Source organism: Oncorhynchus keta, chromosome 1 (genome assembly GCF_023373465.1).
Source record: "Oncorhynchus keta strain PuntledgeMale-10-30-2019 chromosome 1, Oket_V2, whole genome shotgun sequence".
In the NCBI taxonomy this organism is placed as follows: Eukaryota; Metazoa; Chordata; class Actinopteri; order Salmoniformes; family Salmonidae; genus Oncorhynchus; species Oncorhynchus keta.
This window is the reverse complement of record NC_068421.1, coordinates 86,878,220-86,904,865: the sequence shown is the minus strand read 5'-3', so window position 1 is coordinate 86,904,865 and position 26,646 is coordinate 86,878,220. Positions and strand designations below refer to the sequence as shown.

The 26,646-nt window shown below is 45.1% G+C and overlaps 2 protein-coding genes across 3 annotated transcripts in view; both read left to right on the top strand.

Annotated features, from left to right (window-relative positions):
* Positions 1–76: 76 nt before the first annotated feature.
* Positions 77–12,578, top strand: trmt1l (tRNA methyltransferase 1-like). The gene is made up of 16 exons (XM_052463758.1): positions 77–198; positions 532–596; positions 1,293–1,430; positions 1,585–1,647; positions 1,747–1,860; positions 2,654–2,724; positions 2,976–3,132; positions 3,512–3,632; positions 3,730–4,062; positions 7,390–7,602; positions 8,419–8,609; positions 8,743–8,821; positions 8,933–9,096; positions 9,183–9,245; positions 11,375–11,501; positions 11,710–12,578. Exons 1-16 carry the CDS (start codon positions 194–196, stop codon positions 11,900–11,902), a joined length of 2,097 nt encoding a protein of 698 aa, XP_052319718.1. The 5' UTR covers positions 77–193; the 3' UTR covers positions 11,903–12,578.
* A 6,501-nt stretch (positions 12,579–19,079) lies between these two features.
* Positions 19,080–26,646, top strand: part of niban1a (niban apoptosis regulator 1a) — a 33,576-nt gene continuing 26,009 nt past the window's right edge. For both annotated transcript variants that reach the window (XR_008065201.1, XM_052463741.1), the window contains exon 1: positions 19,080–19,296. Coding sequence is in view for 1 of the 2 variants with exons in the window: in XM_052463741.1 (XP_052319701.1) it covers positions 19,242–19,296 (55 nt within the window). In the remaining variant the exon portion in view is untranslated. The remainder of the gene's footprint in view (positions 19,297–26,646) is intronic.

Genomic DNA, 26,646 nt, shown 5'->3' with positions numbered 1-26,646 from the left:
GTTAAAAGTTGAGGGATGGGGCTGGAGAAATGCAATCGCTCTCATATTCATAGACCAAGCTATGGTTGCAAGAACTGACCATCCATTATATTAGTATTATAGTTTAACCATGTTTTGAGGCTATACAGTGTTTGTTTACATTTACTTTGTTTACCAACATTGGAGTTAAACAATGTAAATATTTTGAGTTGTGATGGGGTAAGACCGTTAAACTATGCCAATTAGGCATATATAAGTTACATATATTTTTTAATCTATAGGTACATATCATTAATGTATATCCAAAAATGTATGTAGCAACTGCTGATTGCCCCTTTAAGGACAATCAAGTGATTGCGTAGAAAGTTAATGTATATATTTAACCCAGACATCATAGATGTTTTCATTTTGTTATCCTATTCTATAATTATTATCTAGTTATTTCTTGCAAAAATGTTGTCTTCAAATAATAAAAAGTGATTAAAATGAAGGTTTACGCAATTTGCGTAGGGGGAGTAAAAAGCATAGCCTGCGTATTTCTCTCTACTTTAGTAAAATGGCGGAGCTCAAGGAAGCAGACGCCGAACAACTACACCAGGAGGACGTCGATATAAAAGGTTCGAAAACTACGACTGTCTATATTTGAGTGAAAACTAAAGACAATATTAATTTATACACAATACAATATACATCCAGCATCCTTATTATGAGGTAAATATGCATTGATTTCGACTTTTTAACTGCTGAAGTAAATGAGGGCCTCACCACGGAGCTCCACCATGGGACCTAGTAGTAAATAATCTTGATAACAGGAAATAACCTGCCGTGAAAATCGTAGCTATTACAAATAACGTACATTTATCGAACTGTCTTCACATTGTATTGATTAAATACTTCGATCAACATTTGTCCTCGTTTTATATTTTACGTAGCAATGGTCTGGTCACGGAGCTCCGCAATAGGACCGTAGGGGTTGCAGCGGTTCACAATTTCGAACCCAACCTACGTACATCATCACACCGCACATTTAATTCTATATTGCCCCCCCCTTCCCCAAAGACAATTTTAAAATACGAAGGAAAATCACATAGGAAATATTTTAGTCCAGTGCATGTTTCTCATTTAGAAAACAGGTAACCTTTTAACATTGATGTTGTCTAAGGGGCTATGAGCATCACTAAGTTCTGTGACTCAACAAATCTTGGGAAAAACACATAATTCATTATTTCCCACTATAAATATTTGAAATTACTGTCTATGAATCATTTGGGGTATGATATTCTGATCTAGTCCAGTCTAAACTTGTCCATTAGGTGGTGGAGTCTCAGACACACTGGTCCCAGAAGAGAGACAGCCTGCTGAGGATGATGCATCTTCAGCCAGTAGTACTGTGGGGAAGACTGAGGCACTGGCAGGGGACAATGATGCCAAACCATCAACCACAATCAGTGGTAATAAGAACACCATTCACTGTATATGGACCCAGAAATGAGTCCAGTACACATACATTATTTGAATGCATTCAGTTGCCTTTGATTCTAGATGATGAGTATGACCACGAGAATAGGATTTTGTTTAACGATCCTTTAAATACTAATGTTACAGATAGACACATCTCTATCCAGACCAAACTAGAGGGCCTGGAGGTGCTGACCGACCTAAACGGAGGCAAGATAATCTTTCTTAAAAAGTATATAAATAGTCTTCCCTCCTATGCTTTTGTATTTACTAGTTCCAATCTCATTGTTCTATCTCTGTTTTCCACAGCTGGGAGGAAGGCGTGTCCACTATGCCCTGAGGAGAAGTTTAAGGCCTGCTACAGCCACAAGCTACGACGCCACCTCCAGAACCTCCACTGGAAGGTCTATGTGGAGTTTGAAGGTACCATCATCACCATACAAAATTATATTGCTATACTGTCTACTACAGTATGCACACACACACACACACACACACACACACACACACACACACACACACACACACACACACACACACACACACACACACACACACACACGAACTGATGTTGTGGTCTTCCCACCTGCTGAGTCTCTGCCATTAGCACATGGCTTGGTTGACTCAGCTCTATGTAGGTGTTAACAGGTTCTTGGATAGTGAGAGGATCAGTACTTACCAAGTTCCATATGAATGGTAGTCAGAGCTATCCCACTGGGCACATATGTCAATTTAATGTCTATTCCACATAATTTAAGTGAACTAGTGTTTGCCAAGTAGGATGTATTTTATATTTATACTTTAGTTATTTAGGAGACTCTCTTATCCAGAGCAATTAGGGTTAAGGTGCCTTGCTGAAGGGCACATCTTTTTCACCTAGTTGGCTCGGAGATTCGAACCAGCGACCTTTTGGTTACTGGCCCAACACTCTTAACTGCTAGACTATCTGCCGGATGTGAGCAGAAATGCTTTAGGAAAGTCATTGAGTGAGTTGTGTTACTTGTATAGATTTAGGCTTCCTATTCCTAAGCAATCACTGGTAAAGATTGACAGTGAATAATATGACAGTCAGTTAAGTGTAACTGGAGTTAAATGATACCTCAGTGCTAGCAGCAGTACAGTTATGGGAAGGTTTTCAAGGGATATGGCGTCAACTGGTAGTACGATGTTCCCTGATGATGACCTACAATAACCTCTGACCCCCCTCCACCCACAGGTCAGAAGATGTGCATCTGTCACCTGCCCTGCAGACAGCTGAGGCCCAGCCCCAGCCCCAATGGAGACCAGGTGAGACTCTGTCCATCACACCTGATAACCAACACTAGAAATGACTGAGGGCCACTTGTCTTTATTTTTTCTTTCCAAATCAACTCTAATTGCATGAAAGTTACGAAGCGTGTGTGTGTGTGTGTGTGTGTGTGTGTGTGTGTGTGTGTGTTACTGTATGAAGCATGGTACTATGGTGTGTGTGTGTGTGTGTGTGTTACTGTATGAAGCATGGTACTATGATGACCGTGTGTGTATGTGTTCTCCCCCAGGCTCCAGGCAGGCTGGTGGCACATTACCACTGTGTAGTGTGTTCAGTCACCATCGCCCGTAAGACGGACATGATCAGTCACCTGAAACGCCACGTCAACAAGGGAGAGACTGAGGCCAGCTACTCAGGCAGCTCTGATGTGCCCTTTGAAGAGCCAGGTGAACTCTCACCAACCTTAAACGAAACACGAAACCAAAGTTTCTGTATAGCACTTTGACGATAAATACATTTGATTGATTGATTTATACTAGGGGCAGCAGGTAGCCTAGTGGTTAGAGTGTTGGGCCTGTAACCGAAAGGTTTGTAGATCAAATCCCCGAGCTGACAAGGTAAAAATCTGTCGCTCTGCCCCTGAACAAGGCAGTTCACCCATTGTTCCTATGCCGTCATTGTAAATACGAATTTGTTCTTTACTGACTTGGCTAGTTAAATGTAAATACTCAACCTTGACCAAAACCCAAAACACAACCCTTCTATACACAGTTGGAAATGCAGATTGAAAATGTATTCTCTCGCCTTTTACTCATTGGTTGACAGCTCCATCTGGACAGGCCTATGAGATAATGAAAGAGCTGGGGACCAATGTTCAGCTCATGCCCAACCATACGACCCCACAGAAGACTGACACCTACTTCAACCGCAAGATGAAGACCAACAGGTCAAACAATATCCTCTTCAACAATGTTACATTTCATTTGGTTTCGTAAAATAACAGTGACTGACTGAAAGTGTTTGTGTGTGTGTGTGTGTTACAGGCAGCTAGTATTCTGTTCCCTGGCGGTCCTGGCTGAGGAGAGGAACCCGTTGGAGAGTCTGGATGCGTTTGGAGCCACAGGCATTATGGGACTCCAGTGGGCCAAGCACCTGCGGAACGCCGTCAAGGTGACCATAACCGACATCAATGAAGTGTGTGTCAAGATGATCCGCGAGAACTGCAACCTCAACCACATCCGGGTGGAGGGGTCGCGGGGGTCATCCCGTGTCCCTGACGGGGGGGCGGGGGATGTGGACGGGGTGCCCATCGCTACCGTGGAGGTCGCCAAGATGGATGCCAACGTTATCATGCACCTGAGGTCTTTTGACTACATGTGAGTAGGAGGAGCTAGGGAGGGAACGTCTTATTGCTGGGGGGAGTTAGGGTGGGAACGTCTTATTGATGGGGGTGGGAGGAGATGGGGAGGGAACGTCTTATTGATGGGGGTGGGAGGAGATGGGGAGGGAACGTCTTATTGATGGGGGTGGGAGGAGATGGGGAGGGAACGTCTTATTGATGGGGGGGGTGGGAGTCTTATTGAGATGGGGGGATGGGGAGGGAACGTCTTATTGATGGGGGTGGGAGGAGATGGGGCGGGAATGTCTTATTGATGGGGGTGGGAGGAGATGGGGAGGGAATGTCTTATTGATGGGGGTGGGAGGAGATGGGGAGGGAACGTCTTATTGATGGGGGTGGGAGGAGATGGGGAGGGAATGTCTTATTGATGGGGGTGGGAGGAGATGGGGAGGGAACGTCTTATTGATGGGGGGGTGGGAGGAGATGGGGAGGGAACGTCTTATTGATGGGGGGTGGGAGGAGATGGGGATGGGGGGAATGTCTTATTGATGGGGGGTGGGGGGAGATGGGGAGGGAATGTCTTATTGATGGGGGGGGGGGGGGAGATGGGGAGGGAACGTCTTATTGATGGGGGGGGGTGGGAGGAAATGGGGCGGGAATGTCTTATTGATGGGGGTGGGAGGAGATGGGGAGGGAACGTCTTATTGATGGGGGGAGGAGTTAGTGAGGGAACGTCTTATTGATGGGGGGAGTTAGGGAGGGAACGTCTTATTGATGGGGGTGTGGGAGGAGATGGGGAGGGAACAACTTATTGATGGGGGGGTTGGGAGGAGATGGGGAGGGAAAGTCTTATTGATGGGGGTGGGAGGGATGGGGAGGGACCGTCTTATTGATGGGGGGGGGATGGGGGATGGGGAACGTCTTATTGATGGGGGTGTGGGAGGAGATGGGGGGGATGGGGAACGTCTTATTGATGGGGGAGATGGGGGGGGAGGAGATGGGGAGGGAACGTCTTATTGATGGGGGGGGAGATGGGGAGGGAACGTCTTATTGATGGGGGGGTGGGAGGAGATGGGGAGGAACGTCTTATTGATGGGGGGGTGGGGGAGGAGATGGGGAGGGAGGGAACGTCTTATTGATGGGGGGTGGGGGGAGGAGATGGGGAGGGAACGTCTTATTGATGGGGGGGAGATGGGGAGGGAACGTCTTATTGGTGGGGGGTGGGAGGAGATGGGGAGGGAACGTCTTATTGGTGGGGGGGGGTGGAGGAGATGGGGAGGGAACGTCTTATTGATGGGGGGTGGGTGGGAGGAGAGATGGGGAGGGAACGTCTTATTGATGGGGGGGGTGGGGGTGGGGGAGTCTTATTGAGATGGGGATGGGGAACGTCTTATTGATTGGGGGGTGGGTGGGAGGAGATGGGGAGGGAACGTCTTATTGATTGGGGGTGGGGGTGGGGGGAGTCTTATTGAGATGGGAGGAGGGGGGAACGTCTTATTGATGGGGGGGGGTGGGAGGAGATGGGGAGGAACGTCTTATTGATGGGGGGTGGGGTGGGAGGAGATGGGGGGATGGGGAACGTCTTATTGATGGGGGTGGGTGGGAGGAGATGGGGAGGGAACGTCTTATTGATGGGGGTGGGTGGGAGGAGATGGGGAGGGAACGTCTTATTGATGGGGGGGGGGTGGGAGGAGATGGGGAGGGAACGTCTTATTGATGGGGGGGGGTGGGAGGAGATGGGGAGGGAACGTCTTACCAAGATGGCGTAGCAGTGAAGAAGTGTTTGTCCTCTCGTGTACTTTTTGTATTTTTTCTATATATTTCTTAAACTGGGATATGCTTAACACCCCGGCAGTCCTACAATCTAAGCTAGATGCCTTCAATTTCACACAAATCATCAAGGACCCCACCAGGTACAACCCTAAATCTGTAAACAAGGGCACCTCATATACGTTATCCTGACCAACTGGCCCTCCAAATACACCTCCGCTGTCTTCAATCAGGATCTCAGCGATCACTGCCTCATTGCCTGTATCCTCTACGGGTCCGCGGTCAAATAACCACCCCTCATCACTGTCAAAAGCTCCCTAAAACACTTCTGCGAGCAGGCCTTTCTAATCGACCTGGCCCGGGTATCCTGAAAGGATATTGACCTCATCCCATCATTTGAGGATGCCTGGTCATTCTTTAAAAGTAACTTCCTCACCATCTTAGGTAAGCATGCTCCGTTCAAAAAATGCATAACGAAGAACAGATATAGCCCCTGGTTCACTCCAGACCTGACTGCCCTCGACCAGCACAAAACATCCTGTGGCGGACTGCCTTTCCTTCCAGTACTCTGCTGCCTGTGACTGGAACGAATTGCAAAAATCGTTGAAGTTGGAGACTTTTATCTCCCTCACCAACTTTAAACATCTGCTATCTGAGCAGCTAACTGATCGCTGTACATAGTCCATCGATAAGTAGCCCACCCAATTTACCTACCTCATCCCCATACTGTTTTTATTTATTTACTTTTCTGCTCTTTTGCACACCAATATCTCTACCTGTACATGACCATCTGATCATTTATCACTCCAGTGTTAATCTGCAAAATTGTAATTATTCGCCGACCTCCTCATGCCTTTTGCACACAATGTATATAGACTCTTTATTTGTTTATATATTTTTTCCTACTGTGTTATTGAGTTGTTTATTGTTTACTCCATGTGTAACTCTGTGTTGTTGTCTGTTCACACTGCTATGCTTTATCATGGCCAGGTCGCAGTTGTAAATGAGAACTTCTTCTCAACTAGCCTACCTGGTTAAATAAAGGTGAAATTAAAATAAATAAATAAAATGGGGAGGGAACGTCTTATTGATGGGGGGGGTGGGAGGAGATGGGGAAGGAACGTCTTATTGATGGGGGGGTGGGAGGAGATGGGGAAGGAACGTCTTATTGATGGGGGTGGGAGGAGATGGGGAAGGAACGTCTTATTGATGGGGGTGGGGGGAGGAGATGGGGGGAAGGAACGTCTTATTGATGGGGGTGGGAGGAGATGGGGAAGGAACGTCTTATTGATGGGGGGTGGGAGGAGATGGGGCGGGAACGTCTTATTGATGGGGGTTGGGAGGAGATGGGGAGGGAACATCTTATTGATGGGGGGGGGTGGGAGGAGATGGGGAAGGAACGTCTTATTGATGGGGGTGCAGCTCTGTAGCGAGAAACGTCACCTCCTTTTTCTCCTCTATCGTTTGACTTGACATTTGTCTAACAATAACCCTATTTACAGTATATGATGGCCAGCAGTGGTTCTATAGACGCCTCACATTATCCATCAAGCCGAACACAAACCAACCTCTGTTTCCATGGTGACCCCCTCAGACACCTGGACCCGTTCGGCACGGCTGTCAATTATCTGGACTCTGCTTTCCGGAACATCCGGAACCTGGGCATCATCTCTGTGACGTCCACGGACACGGGCTCCCTCTACTCTAAGTCCCTGAACGTCACGATGCGCCACTATGGCTCGAATATAGTCCGCACAGAGTACTACAAGGAGCTGGCTGCACGCATGGTTCTGGCCACTGTAGCAAGGTAGGTGAAATACTACAAGGAGCTGGCTGCACGCATGGTTCTGGCCACTGTAGCCAGGTAGGTGAAATACTACAAGGAGCTGGCTGCACGCATGGTGCTGGCCACTGTAGCCAGGTAGGTGAAATACTACAAGGAGCTGGCTGCACGCATGGTTCTGGCCACTGTAGCCAGGTAGGTGAAATACTACAAGGAGCTGGCTGCACGCATGGTTCTGGCCACTGTAGCCAGGTAGGTGAAATACTACAAGGAGCTGGCTGCACGCATGGTGCTGGTCACTGTAGCCAGGTAGGTGAAATACTACAAGGAGCTGGCTGCACGCATGGTTCTGGCCACTGTAGCCAGGTAGGTGAAATACTACAAGGAGCTGGCTGCACGCATGGTGCTGGTCACTGTAGCCAGGTAGGTGAAATACTACAAGGAGCTGGCTGCACGCATGGTGCTGGCCACTGTAGCCAGGTAGGTGAAATACTACAAGGAGCTGGCTGCACGCATGGTGCTGGCCACTGTAGCCAGGTAGGTGAAATACTACAAGGAGCTGGCTGCATGCATGGTGCTGGCCACTGTAGCCAGGTAGGTGAAATACTCTCAGCTTATTTACCACTGAATTGCTGTGTGTGACTGTGTGTAACATTTTCATTGTGTATGTCTTTGTTTAACTTGTGTGTTTTTCTTTGGGGTGGCTTTGAGATGCTTTTGGCAGTGAAAGTGTAACGTGTGTGTGTGTGTGTGTGTGTGTGTGTGTGTGTGTGTGTGTGTGTGTGTGTGTTTTAGTGTGTAGTATTTCATGGATCTGTCTCATGCGTGTATTGCTTTCAGGGCGGCGGCACGCTGTAATAAGGGCATAGAAGTGTTGCTGGCGGTGGCTGTGGAACACTTTGTCCTGGTGGTCGTCAGAGTCCTCAGGGGTCCCACCCAAGCCGACGAGTCAGCCAAGAGGATCAGACAGCTCATCCACTGCCAGTGGTGTGAGGAGAGGGTGTTCCTCAAACAGGGGAGCATGGTGGAGGGTAAGAAGGTTAAGTAGAGTAGAGGGTAAGTCTGGAAATGGTTCAGGGGTTTCTGATAGGGAGAGAGGACTGTACATGTGGAGGGGAATTTGAAATCACTCTGTAGTTATGATTTTCACTTTTCCCCCTACAGAAAACCTGTACAGACAACTGCCCTGCAACTGTCATGGAAGCATGCCTGGCAAGACAGCGGTGGAGCTGGGACCGCTATGGTAGAACTTTTTGCATATATTGGGTGATATACAATATTTGAACCTGTGAAGTAGTTCTGGCCTCCATCTTGAAGTGTTTAACTGGAACCTACGTATGTTTTTCCCTCCCAGGTCTGGTCCTCTGTTTAACTCCGGGTTCCTGAGGAGGATGTTGTTTGCAGCGGTGCAGCACAGTATGGAGGATATTCAGCCTCTGGTCAAGACTCTGATCTGTGAGTCAGAGTGCACAACCCTCAAGTCCTCTGTTCACGGGCCCACTGCACTCATCAACCAAGGTAATCTCCAGGGTCGTGGGTGTGTCTATGTGGAGAGGGCGGGTGGTGAAGGGATTCTATTGACATGTTGCATGTTTACTCTCCAGTGGAATGTGGTGTAGTCATCAAGGTACAGAAGGTGGAGGAGTCGGGCACCGCTGACCACTCAGGTAATAAGACACACATTCTGTTATAAAGAGAGGGGCCTTCACCTGTCTACAACATTAGCTCCTTCACCTGTCTACAACATTAGCTCCTTCACCTGTCTACAACATTAGCTCCTTCTCCTGTCTACAACATTAGCTCCTTCTCCTGTCTACAACACTAGCTCCTTCTCCTGTCTACAACATTAGCTCCTTCACCTGTCTACAACATTAGCTCCTTCACCTGTCTACAACATTAGCTCCTTCTCCTGTCTACAACATTAGCTCCTTCTCCTGTCTACAACATTAGCTCCTTCTCCTGTCTACAACATTAGCTCCTTCACCTGTCTACAACATTAGCTCCTTCACCTGTCTACAACATTAGCTCCTTCACCTGTCTACAACATTAGCTCCTTCACCTGTCTACAACATTAGCTCCTTCACTTGTCTACAACATTAGCTCCTTCACCTGTCTACAACATTAGCTCCTTCACCTGTCTACAACATTAGCTCCTTCACCTGTCTACAACATTAGCTCCTTCACCTGTCTACAACATTAGCTCCTTCACCTGTCTACAACATTAGCTCCTTCACTTGTCTACAACATTAGCTCCTTCACCTGTCTACAACATTAGCTCCTTCACCTGTCTACAACATTAGCTCCTTCACCTGTCTACAACATTAGCTCCTTCTCCTGTCTACAACATTAGCTCCTTCACCTGTCTACAACATTAGCTCCTTCTCCTGTCTACAACATTAGCTCCTTCTCCTGTCTACAACATTAGCTCCTTCTCCTGTCTACAACATTAGCTCCTTCACCTGTCTACAACATTAGCTCCTTCACCTGTCTACAACATTAGCTCCTTCACCTGTCTACAACATTAGCTCCTTCACCTGTCTACAACATTAGCTCCTTCTCCTGTCTACAACATTAGCTCCTTCTCCTGTCTACAACATTAGCTCCTTCACCTGTCTACAACATTAGCTCCTTCTCCTGTCTACAACATTAGCTCTTTCACTTGTCTACAACATTAGCTCCTTCTCCTGTCTACAACATTAGCTCCTTCACCTGTCTACAACATTAGCTCCTTCACCTGTCTACAACATTAGCTCCTTCACCTGTCTACAACATTAGCTCCTTCACCTGTCTACAACATTAGCTCCTTCTCCTGTCTACAACATTAGCTCCTTCACCTGTCTACAACATTAGCTCCTTCACCTGTCTACAACATTAGCTCCTTCACCTGTCTACAACATTAGCTCCTTCACCTGTCTACAACATTAGCTCCTTCACCTGTCTACAACATTAGCTCCTTCACCTGTCTACAACATTAGCTCCTTCACCTGTCTACAACATTAGCTCCTTCACCTGTCTACAACATTAGCTCCTTCTCCTGTCTACAACATTAGCTCCTTCCCCTGTCTACAACATTAGCTCCTTCACCTGTCTACAACATTAGCTCCTTCACCTGTCTACAACATTAGCTCCTTCTCCTGTCTACAACATTAGCTCCTTCACCTGTCTACAACATTAGCTCCTTCACCTGTCTACAACATTAGCTCCTTCTCCTGTCTACAACATTAGCTCCTTCACCTGTCTACAACATTAGCTCCTTCACCTGTCTACAACATTAGCTCCTTCACCTGTCTACAACATTAGCTCCTTCTCCTGTCTACAACATTAGCTCCTTCACCTGTCTACAACATTAGCTCCTTCACCTGTCTACAACATTAGCTCCTTCACCTGTCTACAACATTAGCTCCTTCTCCTGTCTACAACATTAGCTCCTTCACCTGTCTACAACATTATCTCCTTCACCTGTCTACAACATTAGCTCCTTCACCTGTCTACAACATTAGCTCCTTCACCTGTCTACAACATTAGCTCCTTCTCCTGTCTACAACATTAGCTCCTTCACTTGTCTACAACATTAGCTCCTTCACCTGTCTACAACATTAGCTCCTTCTCCTGTCTACAACATTAGCTCCTTCACCTGTCTACAACATTAGCTCCTTCTCCTGTCTACAACATTAGCTCCTTCACCTGTCTACAACATTAGCTCCTTCACCTGTCTACAACATTAGCTCTTTTCAGACTGGATGCCATGTTGTAGTAATGTTACTCAACATGTTGATGTAATGTTACTTTAACACAGGGAAGAGAAAGACAGGAGATGAGCCAGGTAACGTGGTGAAGAAGCTGAAATCAGATGGGTCTCTGGAGCACCCAGCGTTCTACTACGGTATTCACCGCCACAGCATCAGAGGCATGAACATGCCCAAGTGAGTGAACCTTAACACTATGTCACAACTTTGACAAAGATTTCCTGAGGTCAAAGGGCATCCGTTTTCTAACTTCCACCTTTTAGAGCTCTGTGGTTCTAAATCCGGTTTAGTGGATATATTTTGTTATTACAGTCTTATTACACAAAAGATCTCAATGTAAATGTATGTTCTATCTCCTCTCATCAATCCATCTCCCTCTCTCCAGGTTGAATAGGTTCCTGCAGTACTTGACGGAGGCGGGCTTCAGAGTGAGCCGTACCCACTTTGACCCAACAGGGGTGCGGACCGACGCCACGCTGGACCAGTTCAAGTCGGTGCTCACCAAATACAGCGTGCCCACCTACACCAACACCACGACAACCCAAAACCCAGAGGAGACGGTACGGGCTATGGAGTGACCCACCCTGGGGAGAATCAAGGCCTCATCACCTCTTCTCTCCCTCTCAGAGGTGACATATGTCTCAAATGCCACCCTATTCCCTATATAGTACACTACCTTAGACCAGGGCCCATAACCCTATTCCCTATATAGTGCACTACTTTAGACTAGGGCCCATAACCCTATTCCCTATATAGTGCACTACTTTAGACCAGGGCCCATAACCCTATTCCCTATATAGTGCACTACTTTAGACCAGGGCCCATAACCCTATTCCCTATATAGTGCACTACTTTAGACCATGGCCCATAGTAGTACACTATAGGTAATAGAGTGGCCTTTTCTCTCTGTGCAGGGACACTGGCTGTAAAGAGTGGCTCACTCTGCACTGATTTGTATTTTCCTCCTGGTTTCATTCATCACTGGTACTTTGTAAATGTTCTCTCACAATGCTTCTAGATTAATAGAGTTCTGCTTTTCCAATAGAGCTGAAGTATTGGTTAAATGCAGACAGATAATAGCCTCTATTCTGCTCATTGACTCATATTTATTATTCTTGTGAATAATTCCTTTACAATTTTATTTTCTGAGTTCATCTTAAATGGTGGCCGTTTTCATCTTTTTTTAAAACTATTATGTACATTTTTACTCTGGGTAAAAGGTAATAAAATATTGTTGCAAAGCCTGAAGCCCAACTGTGTAAATGTGCGTTTTAAGTTATGGACATTCACATTCCTCCCAGTGATTCCCCTGATTTACATAATTTTTTACTGAGACAGGTTCTGACATGTTTTGGGACTTCTGCAGGAGTCAACCTTGTAGGTGTGTCCTTACCATAATCCCAGCATCTACAGCCAAGTGAACACAGTACAGTCACTCTCTGAGAGGAGGAACTGTCTGGAAGGTGTTATTTAGATGGGGTCAGGTGCTGAATTTCACCCTGGATATCATCAGTGAAACACACACACACACGTGTGTGTGTGTGTGTGTGTGTGTGTGTGTGTGTGTGTGTGTGTGTGTGTGTGTGTGTGTGTGTGTGTGTGTATATGTGTGTTTCACTGGTGAAATTCTAAGCTACCCTTTGGAAATGGAGTCATTCCCTTTGACTCTAAGACCTCGGGTCACACCAAGGAGAAATACTGTATCCAAAATGGCCACTTAATACAATGGATTCAATTTAGACTTTGTGTCACTGGCCTACACACAACACCCATATTGGTGAAATGTTTAGAAATTAATTAAAAATGAAAAGCTGAAATGTATTCAACTCCTTTGTTATGGCAAGCCTAAATATACTACATGACCAAAAGTATATGGACACCTGCTTGTCGAACATCTCATTCCAAAATCATGGGCATTAATATGGAGTTGGTCCCCCGTTTGCGGCTCTAACAGCCTCAACAATTCTGGGAAGACTTTCCACTCCATGTTGGAACACTGCTGCTGGGACATGCTTCCATTCAGCCACAAGAGCATTAATGGGGTCGGGCACTGATGTTGGGGCGATTAGGCCTGGCTCGCAGTCGGCATTCCAATTCATACCAAAGGTGTTTGATGGGGTTGAGGTCAGGGCTCTGTGCAGGCCAGTCAGATTCTTCAACATCGATCTTGATAGACCATTTCTGTATAGACCTAGCTTTCTGCACGGGGGCATTGTCATGCTGAAACAGGAAAGGGCCTTCCCCAAACTGTTGCCACAAAATTAGAAGCACAGAATCATCTAGAATGTCATTGTATGCTGTAGAGTTAAGATTTCCCTTCACTGGAACTAAGGGGCCAAGCCTGAACCATGAAAAACAGTCCCAGAACATTATTCCTCGTCCAACAAACTTTATAGTCGGCACTATGCATTCATGCAGGTAGCGTCCTAAGGTAGAGTACCTCATCTATATTTTTCGTAGCCGTCTATTTACTGCACTCAACAAGCTGTATAGGGCCATAAACAAACAAGAAAACGCTCATCCAGAAGCGGCGCTCCTAGTGGCCAGGGACTTTAATGCAGGCAAACAAATCAGTTTACCTCATTTCTACCAGCATGTCACATGTGCAACCAGAGGAAAAAATCTCTAGACCACCTTTACTCCACACACAGAGATGCATACAAAGCTCTCCCTGGCCCTCCATTTGGAAAATCTGACCATAATTCTATCCTCCTGGTTCCTGCTTACAAGCAAAAACTAAAGCAGGAAGTACCAGTGACTCGCTCAATACGGAAGAGGTCAGATGACGAGGATGCTACGCTACAGGACTGTTTTGCAGCACAGACAGGAATATGTTCCTGGATTCATCCAATGGCATTCACAAGTATATCACCTCAGTCACCGGCTTCATCAATAAATACATCTACGAAACGACGTCCCCACAGTGACCGTTATGTACATTTCCCAACCAGAAGCCATGGATTACAGGCAACCTCCGCAACGAGCTAAAGGCTACAGCTTTCAAGGAGCAGGGCACTAATCCGGACACTTATAAGAAATCCCACTATGCCCTCAGACGAACGATCAAACAGGCAAAGTGTCAATACAGGGCTAAGATTGAATCCTACTGCACCTGCTCTGATGTTCGGGAGATGTGGCCCGGGCTTGCGCACTATTACTGATTACAAAGGGAAACTCAGCCGCAAGCTGCCCAGTGATGTGAGTCTACCAGATGGGCTAAATGCTTTATATGCTCGCTTCGAGGCAAGCAACACTGAAGCGTGCATGAGAGCACCAGCTGTTCCGGACGACTGTGTGAACACGCTGCCGATGTGAGCAAGACCTTTAAACAGGTCAACATTCACAAGGCCGCTGGGCCAGATGGATTACCAGGACATGTACTCAGAGCATGCGTGGACCAACTGGCAAGTGTCTTCACTAACATTTTCAACCTCTCCCTGACCGAGTCTGTAATACCTACATGTTTCAAGCAGACCACCATAGTCCCTGTGCCCAAGAAACCTGCCTAAATGACTACATCGGTAGCCATGAAGTGCTTTGAAAGGCTGGTCATGGCTCACATCAACATCATCCTCCTGGAAACCCTAGATCCTAGTTCACATACTGCCCCAACAGATCCACAGATGACGCAATCTCAATCGCACTCCACACTGCCCTTTCCCACCTGGACAAAATGAACACCTATGTGAGAATGCTGTTCATTGACTACAGCTCAGCGTTCAACACCATAGTCCCCTCAAAGATCATCGCTAAGCTAAGGAATTTGGGGCTAAACACCTCCCTCTGTAACTGGATCCTGGAATTCCTGACGGGCTGCCCCCAGGTGGTAAGAGTAGGCACCAACACATCTGCCACGCTCATCCTCAAAACAGGGGCACCTCAGGGGTGCGTGCTTAGTCCCCTCCTGTACTTCCTGTTCACCCACGACTGCATGGCCAAGCACGACTCCAACACCATCATTAAGTTTGCTGACGACACGACGGTGGTAGGCCTGATCACCGACAACGATGAGACATCCTATAGGGTACGTCAGAGACCTGGCAGTGTGGTGCCAGGACAACAATCTCTCCCTCAATGTGAGCAAGACAAAGGAGATAATTGTGGACTACAGGAAAAGGAGGGCCGAACACGCCCCCATTCACATCGATGGGGCTGTAGTGGAGTGGGTTGAGAGTTTCAAGTTAATTTGTGTCCACATTCCCAACAAACTATCATGGTCCAAACACACCGAGAAAGTCGTGAAGAGGGCACGACAACACCTTTTCCACCTGAGGAGACTGAAAAGATTTGGCATGGGTCCCCAGATCCTCTAAAAGTTCTACAGCTGCACCATCAAGAGCAGCCTGGCCGGTTGCATCAATGCCTGGTATGGCAACTGCTCGGCATCTGACCATAAGGTGCTACAGAGGGTAGTGCGTGCAGCCCGGTACAAGCGACATCGGAGCACCAAGTCTAGGTCCAAAAGGCTCCTTAACAGCTTCTATCTCCAAGCCAAATGACTGCTGAACAATTAATCAAATGGCCACCCAGATCATTTGCATTGACCCCCCCCACACGCTTTGTTTCTACATTGCTGCTACTCGCTATTTATTATCTATGCATAGTCACTTCACCCCGACCTACATGTACAAATGACCTCGAATAACCTGTACCCCCGCACACTGACGCGGTACCATTACCCCCTGTATATAGCCTCATTATTTTTTATCTTATTGTGTTTTTTTATTTTTTATTTTTTTACTTTAGTTTATTTAGTAAATATTTTCTTAACTCTATTTTCTTTAAACTACATAGTTGATTAAGGGTGGGTAAGTAAACATTTCACTGTAAGTTATACACCTGTTGTATTCGGCGTGTGTATTCGGCGTGTGATAAAATGGGATTTGATTTGAGTACAAAATATTCCAGAACGTGCATTCTGTCTGCAACAAGGCACAAATGTAATACTGCAAAGAATGTGGCAAAGCAAATAACTTTTTTCCCTTTTTAGTAAATCCAATACAACACATTACCAAGTACCACCCTACATATTTTCAAGCATAGTGTAGTGGTGGCAGCATGGTGTTATGGGGTATGCTTGTATCGTTAAGGACATGGGAGTTTTTCCAGGATAAAAAATAAACAGAATGGAGCTTAGCAAAGCCAAATCCTGGTTCAGTCTGCTTTCCACCAGACACTGGGAGATGAATTCACCTTTCAGCAGGACGATAACCTAAAACACAAGGCCAAAGATAAAACTGGAGTTGCTTACCAAGATGCCATTGTATGTTTCTGAGTGGCCTAGTTACAATTTCAACTTATATCGGCTTGAAAATCTATGGCAAGACTTAAAATGGCTGTCTAGCAATGATCAACAACCAACTTGACAGAGCTTGAAGAAGTTTAAAAAGAATAATGTGCAAATATTGTACAATACAGGTGTGCAAAGCTCTTACAGACTTACCCAGAAAGACTCACAGGAGTAATCGCTGCCAAAGGTGATTCAAACATGCATTGAAGCAGTGGTGTGAATACTTATGTAAATGAGATATTTCTGTATTCAATAAATGTGGAAATATTTCTAAAAACATATTTTCACTTTGTCATTATGGCATATTGTGTGTAGATGTTAATGCAAGTGTAGCAAAATGCTTGTGCTTCTAGTTCCGACAATGCAGTAATAACCAACGAGTAATCTAACTAACAATTCCAAAATGACTACCTTATACACACAAGTGTAAAGGGATAAAGAATAAAGAGTATGTACATAAAGATATATGAATGAGTGATGGTACAGAGCGGCATAGGCAAGATGCAGTAGATGGTATCGAGTACAGTATATACATATGAGATGAGTAATGTAGGGTATGTAAACAAAGTGGCAGAGTTTAAAGTGGCTAGTGATACATGTATTACATAAAGATGCAGTAGATGGTATTGAGTACAGTATATACATATGAGATGAATAATGTAGGGTATGTAAACATTATATTAAGTAGCATTGTTTAAAGTGACTAGTGATATATTTTACATCAATTCCCATCAATTCCCATTATTAAAGTGGCTGGAGTTGAGTCAGTGTGTTGGCAGCAGTCCCTCAATGTTAGTGGTGGCTGTTTAACAGTCTGATGGCCTTGAGATAGAAGCTGTTTTTCAGACTCTCGGTCCCTGCTTTGATGCACCTGTACTGACCTCGCCTTCTGGATGATAGCGGGGTGAACAGGCAGTGGCTCGGGTGGTTGTTGTCCTTGATGATCTTTATGGCCTTCCTGTGACATCGGGTGGTGTAGGTGTCCTGGAGGGCAGGTAGTTTGCCCCCGGTGATGCGTTGTGCAGACCTCACTACTCTCTGGAGAGCCTTACGGTTGTGGGCGGAGCAGTTGCCGTACCAGACGGTGATACAGCCCGACAGGATGCTCTCGATTGTGCATCTGTAGAAGTTTGTGAGTGCTTTTGGTGACAAGCCGAATTTCTTCAGCCTCCTGAGGTTGAAGAGGCGCTGCTGCGCCTTCTTCACGATGCTGTCTGTGTGGGTGGACCAATTCAGTTTGTCTGTGATGTGTACGGCCGAGGAACTTAAAACTTACTACCCTCTCCACTACTGTCCCATCGATGTGGATAGGGGGGTGTTCCCTCTGCTGTTTCCTGAAGTCCACAATCATGAATTAAGGCTGTAACACAACATAATGTGGAAAAAGGCAAAGGTTATGAATACTTTCTGAAGGCACTGTAGCTGTAGTGTATGGTTCCCTGGGGTCCTATGGTTCAGAGACAGGCGCTAGGGAGGAGGAGGAGACAGTGAAAACACACATATAAAATACATTAATGTATGTCCCTAAGGAAGGATGAGGGGAGGAACGATTGCTCAGGCACATAGTAGGCTTTTTAGTTGTGGGGAGTTGGATAAGGCTGCTGCTCCCATAACTAGCTGTCTCTGGTTGTGTTAACTAGAAGGTCTATAGTATTTTCCATAGGCCTACAACTTAGACTGATGTTATCATTTTGCCAAAAATAAAAGTAGAGCCTGCTGGCTTGAAGCTAAAAGAATTTCGGGGGAGAATACATAGGGCGTTGGCTTAGCGCAGTATAACCGGCCCACGTAAGGTCCGAGTGAGGATTTATAGCACTGTGTCTTGTTTTATAGCACCATTAAATGCTCCAGGGGTAATTCCGTTAGCATTTTGGCATGTTTTTCTAGATTTAGAACATAAAATAACATTTATAAAGCAAACATTATCCCTTAGGTCTAGCACAGCAAATACTTCCATTGTTTCATCACATGTTGCAGAACAGTGATTAAAACGTTTGTTCAGTGACTGAGTTGACAAGGCAAATAAAATGCAATATTTTTTTCTCATGCTTGGTAAACAGCCCTTCCCAATAATGCAAGGAGAAAGAAAGTTGACAAATAATAGAAAAGTTAACGCTTTTTTTGAGTTTCTCAGGAAATAAATCACATGGAAATGAGTAATAATTGATCATTAAAAAATGTTGCACAATGTAAATTTTAAGCTAAAATAATGCAACAAAAACCTTATTTTTTAAGATAAACGTTTCCCTTCCGGACAAGGATTGTCCAGAATCTCTAAGCATATTTCTTGCTATTCTATACATTTTTCTATGAGACTGAGATTTTTACTAGAATTTTAAGAATTTTTACTTTTAATAATATATATCTTGGGGGGGCTACGGAGGTCGGGCTGCGGGGGTGTGTGCTTGGCCAGTGGCATAGGGTCCAAAGAATTAACGAGAACGAGGAAGTAGCGCTTGTGGGATGGGGAGTTCACAATAACAGCTGGCATTGAATGACAGTCACTGGGAGAGAGAGGGAGAGAGAGAGGCATCTACACTGTGCGACGCAGCGATTGATACGAGAGACTACACCGGAGTTAACCCAACGTGCAGAGAGTAGACCCTTGTCCACATCAGCTCGCCACCATGGGGATATCACCGTCCAGTCTCCTGGATGAAAGTAAATCCAACTACATAAGAGGTAAAGGACGCTTTTTCAAATGATTATGTGAGCTCTTACCTTTCGCTCCACTATAGACGCGTTAGCGCGGTAAACATTTACTGGAGACGGTAAGCTTATGGTAAGATTATGCCACTCTGTTTTCCATTGACAAAATTTGACAAAACAATTTATTAAACTTTTTTTTAACTTCACGATTCACACTGACACATAGCTTAGGCTACTAGCTTGATTTGGTCTTTGACAGAATAGATTTGAACTCGTGGAACCCGTTTTTCTTTTTATCATATAATATTTTTACCTCATGTTTGTTCAGGAAAAGACAGATATTCAAATCAAATCATGGACTGTTGGAGGGGACGGGGGACGACACACATTGGAATAGCCTAAAAAGCATAATATTTTGTGAAATGTGAAATGTGCAACATGCTATGAGACATAGCATAGGGATGATTCAGTGTAAATGTTTGAATGACACTTGAGATGACCCTAGTCTACCGTGTAAAATGAGCAAATAACAAATTGCATTGTCAATGTCATCTGAGAAAGATCTCACATTTAAAAAAATGGATGGAATGTCAGATCATAACTACACCGTCTGGTGTTAGGATCATCCTGGATGATAGCTACACCGTCTGGTGTTAGGATCATCCTGGATGATAACTACACCGTCTGGTGTTAGGATCATCCTGGATGATAGCTACACTGTCTGGTGTTAGGATCATCCTGGATGATAGCTACACTGTCTGGTGTTAGGATCATCCTGGATGATAACTACACCGTCTGGTGTTAGGATCATCCTGGATGATAGCTACACTGTCTGGTGTTAGGATCATCCTGGATGATAGCTACACCGTCTGGTGTTAGGATCATCCTGGATGATAGCTACACTGTCTGGTGTTAGGATCATCCTGGATGATAGCTACACTGTCTGGTGTTAGGATCATCCTGGATGATAACTACACTGTCTGGTGTTAGGATCATCCTGGATGATAGCTACACTGTCTGGTGTTAGGATCATCCTGGATGATAGCTACACTGTCTGGTGTTAGGATCATCCTGGATGATAACTACACTGTCTGGTGTTAGGATCATCCTGGATGATAGCTACACTGTCTGGTGTTAGGATCATCCTGGATGATAGCTACACTGTCTGGTGTTAGGATCATCCTGGATGATAGCTACACTGTCTGGTGTTAGGATCATCCTGGATGATAGCTACACTGTCTGGTGTTAGGATCATCCTGGATGATAGCTACACTGTCTGGTGTTAGGATCATCCTGGATGATAACTACACTGTCTGGTGTTAGGATCATCCTGGATGATAACTACACTGTCTGGTGTTAGGATCATCCTGGATGATAGCTACACTGTCTGGTGTTAGGATCATCCTGGATGATAGCTACACTGTCTGGTGTTAGGATCATCCTGGATGATAGCTACACTGTCTGGTGTTAGGATCATCCTGGATGATAGCTACACTGTCTGGTGTTAGGATCATCCTGGATGATAGCTACACCGTCTGGTGTTAGGATCATCCTGGATGATAGCTACACCGTCTGGTGTTAGGATCATCCTGGATGATAGCTACACCGTCTGGTGTTAGGATCATCCTGGATGATAGCTACACCGTCTGGTGTTAGGATCATCCTGGATGATAGCTATACCGTCTGGTGTTAGGATCATCCTGGATGATAGCTATACTGTCTGGTCAGATGTGGCTGTAGCCTGCATCATGTTATATCAGTAGCCTAGATATTTGACAGCAAAGACATACTTTAACTTTCATGTCATGGGAATTATACAGTAACAGTATAGGAACTGTCTGTCCGTCCGTCCCGCCCGCACGCCTTCCTGTCCTGTCTGTCCGTCTGTCCAGGTGTATCTGGCAGTGCTTTATCAGGTCATTCCAGTCATTCTAGCCCTGCAGGCAGCTGAAAAATGAGAAGTAGTCAAAAAGTGACTGGACCTGTTTTACCTTTCTACCTCTCTTCAGGTTACTGTGGTGACTATTGAGAAACATACGGGTGGGGACAGTGTACAAAGGATGATGCATTTCTCATTCACTGTGTGTGTGTGTGTGTGTGTGTGTGTGTGTGTGTGTGTGTGTGTCTGTGTCTGTGTTTGGCGGCAGGTGCTAATGGAAAGTGCTTAGCCATGTCATTCTCTACCATTAACAATCATCCGATATGAATAATAACACTGTCCAAAGCGATGATGCCTCTTTTCATTGTGATAACGTTCCTTACTCCTCCAACAAAAGCCTCAGAGGCCAAATTTGGGTGGCAGTGGTACAGACAGGGTTAGTTGTTTGAGCTAGTGATTCCATTACCATGAATTGTCTGTGGGTGTGTGGGTTCCACCCTGTTGTGAGTGTGTCTGTATGGTAGTACATGATTCACTAACAGACAACCCTACCCGATAGAATGAAGCTTCTCTCATTACTAAGTGTCATCATTACCCTTCTCAAGAGTCTTGAAGATGTTGAATTCATTTTAATTGTCAGATGAAGTCTGAAGAACAATATCTGAGGTGACACTATATACAGTTACCTGACTGTCACAGAGCCGGGCTCCCTCCAGAACATAACTGACTTCTGAATGTGTGTGATCCATGATATCAATATACATTGACAATCATCACTGACAATGAACACTGAATCAGTCAGAGAGCATATGCTGCTGCTGCCTATGAAAGCACAGAGTCAAATGAAAACCATATCCTTGGGCCACTTGAACTGGTGTGTGATTGGCCTGTAAACTCTAGAGCTTCATGGTCCTCTGAGCTCAGGACACAAAACATGTAAACATGACCAATTGCACAGAAATACAGGATACATTATTATTAGAGCTTTTGCTTTTCCAGGAAGTTCTTTTTAGCAGGCATTATTTCTCTTTGAATGAATAGTCAGCTTGCCATTATTCTGCTGTTGCCAGTTTCCCCCAGCTGGAATGACACAATCTCTGAGATATTCAAACGCTTGGCTCAAGCTAGAGTGTTTCTGCAGAGACTAAGCAGCGCTGCTAGCGAGCCCACCTGTTGTTTATTCAGGCTTGTTGACTGAGTGGTCAGCGCTGTGTATTAAACAAAGAAAGACAAATCAACTCCCATACAAACATTGAGCCATCAAGCTTCCAGTTTGAATGGCAAAGAGTTTCTGCACGATGTCTGACTATTGAATTGTGTCATGGTATGGTTGAGTTCCGTGTGCAGTAGCAACTATGGTTGTTATAAATGAAAGTGGCTGTTTTTATCTGATAGAACCGAGCCAAACTACAATGACACAGTAAATCCTCTTCTATGGCGCAACACATGAAAGGGATGTCGGCTGGTATGACATCACCTGAAGAAAATGTATGTTTTCCACACAGGCAAGCTGTGTTTTTGTTAGTATGTTGCCACTGTGTGGTACTGCCAAAGATTTTTAGAACTATACCAAGATAGACCACAGCCTGTCGTTTCAAATGGAAACAAATGAGTCATAGCGGGCAGAACATACAAGGAGGTGGGCAGAGCCAAGCAGGAGCTAGCGAGATCCTATTGGCACATTCTAGCACATATTTACATATTACCATTTCGGAACGCCTACTCTGTAAATTGCGCTTGTGCATATAGCTCAATTCGCCTTTTCACTCCTTCTAAACATTGCAATGTTTTTAAACTTTGGAAAAGGGTAATGTTGATTCAGTTTTGGAAACAGAAAACTGTATTGAGATCAAATGTTTTATTGATGAGAAAATTTGCGGAATGTCAGCCAAAATCCATCTCGTTCCATTTTCTCCCACTGCTGGCCACTGGGCTTCCCCACTACCATATTTGGTAGTGAGTGGAAACGCCAAGCGGATGCTTCACATTTATACATCTGGTGAACTATCTGTCTCATTGTTCTATCTGTGATACTGCTACAACACTAGACACATTCCCATGATCAATGCCCAGGTTTAGGTCAGTTAGTACTTTGAATGACAGTGACTAGTTGTTAGAAGTTGTTTTAAGTCATGGTTCATAAAAAGCTATGTTACAGCTTCAACCCCAGACCTCCGTAATACTGCAGGACCAGGTTATGATAGTTAACCTATGGCAGTAACACTTCTTGTGGTATCAAGTTGTGTTACACACACATACAGTACAATACATAACACACACACAGGCAGTGGATGGGATTGCACAACGTCCTAGTCATGTCTTATATTAAACAGTGTAGAGCCAGAGATTTCTTCCATGGGGAAATATTGGACTTGCTTCTGGCAGTCCATCAATATCGATGATGACGTTATATTGTTATAACACTCGTGAATCCCAGCATCCCATGGCTCCCTGATGTCATTTCACAGGCCTCCCACAGGCACACACACTACTACTGCCGAAGAAGCCTGTAGGGAAAGCATGTTCCTATCACATACATCACTGGTCACCAGTAAAGCAGCACAGACTCAGTTTATTATGTCTGTGTGTGTGTGTGTGTGTGTGTGTGTGTGTGTGTGTGTGTGTGTGTGTGTGTGTGTGTGTGTGTGTGTGTGTGTGTGTGTGTGTGTGTGTGTGTGTGTGTGTGTGTGTGTGTGTGTGTGTGTGTGTGTGTGTGTGTGTGTGTGTGTGTGTGTGTGTGTGTGTGTGTGTGTGTGTGCCAATGCTCTGTAAATTGAGCCAAACCCACATCCCCCAAAAAACTCCCTCTAAAAATTCAAATAATCTCATCGGAACACAAAACCTTTTTCACCGTGACAACACCTACTCCACAGAACTAGGTTGAAGAAGCTCCTTTACATAATGGGGTGATGAATGGGGTTGTGGATGGGCGATGTAAAGCCTGTTGAGCTTGCCATCCAACAACACAACACCATTAACACACAGGTGTAAGCTCCTGCCTATGACCCTGCTCTGGGTTGGTCTGCTGATTGTTGGGTGCTCAATATTTAAAACCACTACCAACATTTGTTTATTAGTATTTTCCTATTCGAAGCACAGCAGACACGCAAATGGTGTGTGAAAGGCTGTTAGCAACCAGCAGGGGGGAGTGACTAGAAGACTGTCTCGTTGACACACACCTACACCAACACACACTACTTCAGAGACTGAACATATGGTCTTTAGAATGCTGCTCACATAGTGACGTGGCATAAACATGAACTTTTACTGCTTGTCACCTGAATGGCAAGCAGGCCTGGCGATCAGCATCTTTACAGTCTGGTCTACACAGAATGGCTTTATAGATTGTATGGATTATGTGTTGGACGATGTTAAAGACATGCTCCGGAACTTTGGCCACCACTAAGTATTTTTTCAGCCTCCCGTGTTGGCTTAAAAGTATACAGAGCACTGGAGAGGTGTCATATAGGTGTCATATAGCCTAACTCAGCTTATCCCCAAGGAGTACACATTTTGTTTTTTGCCCGAGCACTAGACAGCTAATTCAAATAATCAACTAATCATCGAGCTTTGATGATTTGATCAGCTTTATAGCGCTCGGGCAAAGACCAAAACATGCACCCCTTGTGTTAGGTCTGCCTGAGACTGTGTGCTATGGTACGAGTGTTCAGTGGAAGAGTGCTTCAGCACAGTAAGCCCTGTTTCACTGGAGAGTCCTGCTCTTCCAGCCTGCCCCAACACAAACACTACACACTCCTGAATACGTTTTTATTTAATTTATTGAATCTTTATTTAACTAGGCACGTCAGTCAAGAACAAACCCTCCCCTAACCCAGACGATGCTGGGCCAATTGTGCGCCGCCATATGGGATTCCCAATTATGGCCAGTTGTGATACAGCCTGGAATCGAACCAGGGTCTGTAGTGACGCCTCTAGCACTGAAATGCAGTGCCTTAGACCGCTGCTTCACTCCTGAAGATGGGTACCACTCACACCTCAAACTGGTTGACACATCCAGCCTCAGTGTAATGCAGACAAAATAAAACATGTTTCAAGCATGAAACAGATACTTCCTCTTCAGCCAGGTCGCAGTTGCAAATGAGAACTTGTTCTCAACTAGCCTACCTTTTTAAATAAAGGTGAAATAAAAAATAAAAAGTTCCCCATGCATTGGCACCAGGTCAGGTGGTATTATAGTAAACTTGTAATATGTAACTCTGAGTATGATCACTCAGAGTTACATCATTAGTTTGATACAATGTAGACAATCTGTTCATTTACACACTACTGCATCCACACAGATAAATGCACACACACACACACACACGCACGCACGCACGCACGCACACACACACACACACACACACACACACACACACACACACACACACACACACACACACACACACACACACACACACACACACACAAACAAGCATCTTGAATGAAATGGGAGCAAACAATGTTACGGGTTGGGTCATGGCTCTATGTTGCAGGATATCCACTCTGTGAGTGCCGTAGCCAGAGGAATGTGGATATGAGGAAGGGAGACTTTAGTCTGATAAGCACTGCAGTGATCAGTGGGGAAATGGCCTTGTTAGGGCACACAGAGAAAGGTTGACGGAACTACCTTCAACTAGGTTATTGTTTAACAGCGGAGACCTGAGGAAAAAACAACAATGCCTCATGGGGGGGAAGTTCCACTGAAGATGTTGATCTCTCTGTCTCTCTTTCTCTCTCTTGGTTATTGATACAGTTAAGTGAATAACACCAGATACCCTGTCCTGGATAATAGTGACTTGTGTCACACTGTTGCAAATAATGAGCTCTCAACACGTGCACTCTAATGATTTCACCATTATCCAACTTCCATCAATGCATTTTTGTTCTCCATTTCATCCGGGCTGGAAGGGAATACAGGAGGAATTTCATAAATATATATTTTTTAAATCCACATTTTAGCTTAAAAGTTGATGATGCAGGACCAAGCTGAATGGATAATGTGAGGCTCTGCTCTGTACTTTAGGTAAAAGAGGGGTTTAGCTGTTCTGTACTGTAGTAGGTAGAGGAGGGGTTTAGCTGTTCTGTACTGTAGTAGGTAGAGGAGGGGTTTAGCTGTTCTGTACTGTAGTAGGTAGAGGAGGGGTTTAGCTGTTATGTACTGTAGTAGGTAAACGAGGGGGTTAGCTGTTCTGTAGTAGGAAGAGGGGTTTAGCTGTTCTGTACTGTCGTAGGTAGAGGAGGGGTTTAGCTGTTATGTACTGTAGTAGGTAGAGGAGGGGTTTAGCTGTTATGTACTGTAGTAGGTAAACAAGGGGGTTAGCTGTTCTGTACTGTAGTAGGTAAAAGAGGGGTTTAGCTGTTATGTACTGTAGTAGGTAAACGAGGGGGTTAGCTGTTATGTACTGTAGTAGGTAAACGAGGGGTTTAGCTGTTCTGTACTGTAGTAGGTAGAGGAGGGGTTTAGCTGTTCTGTACTGTAGTAGGTACAAGAGGGGTTTAGC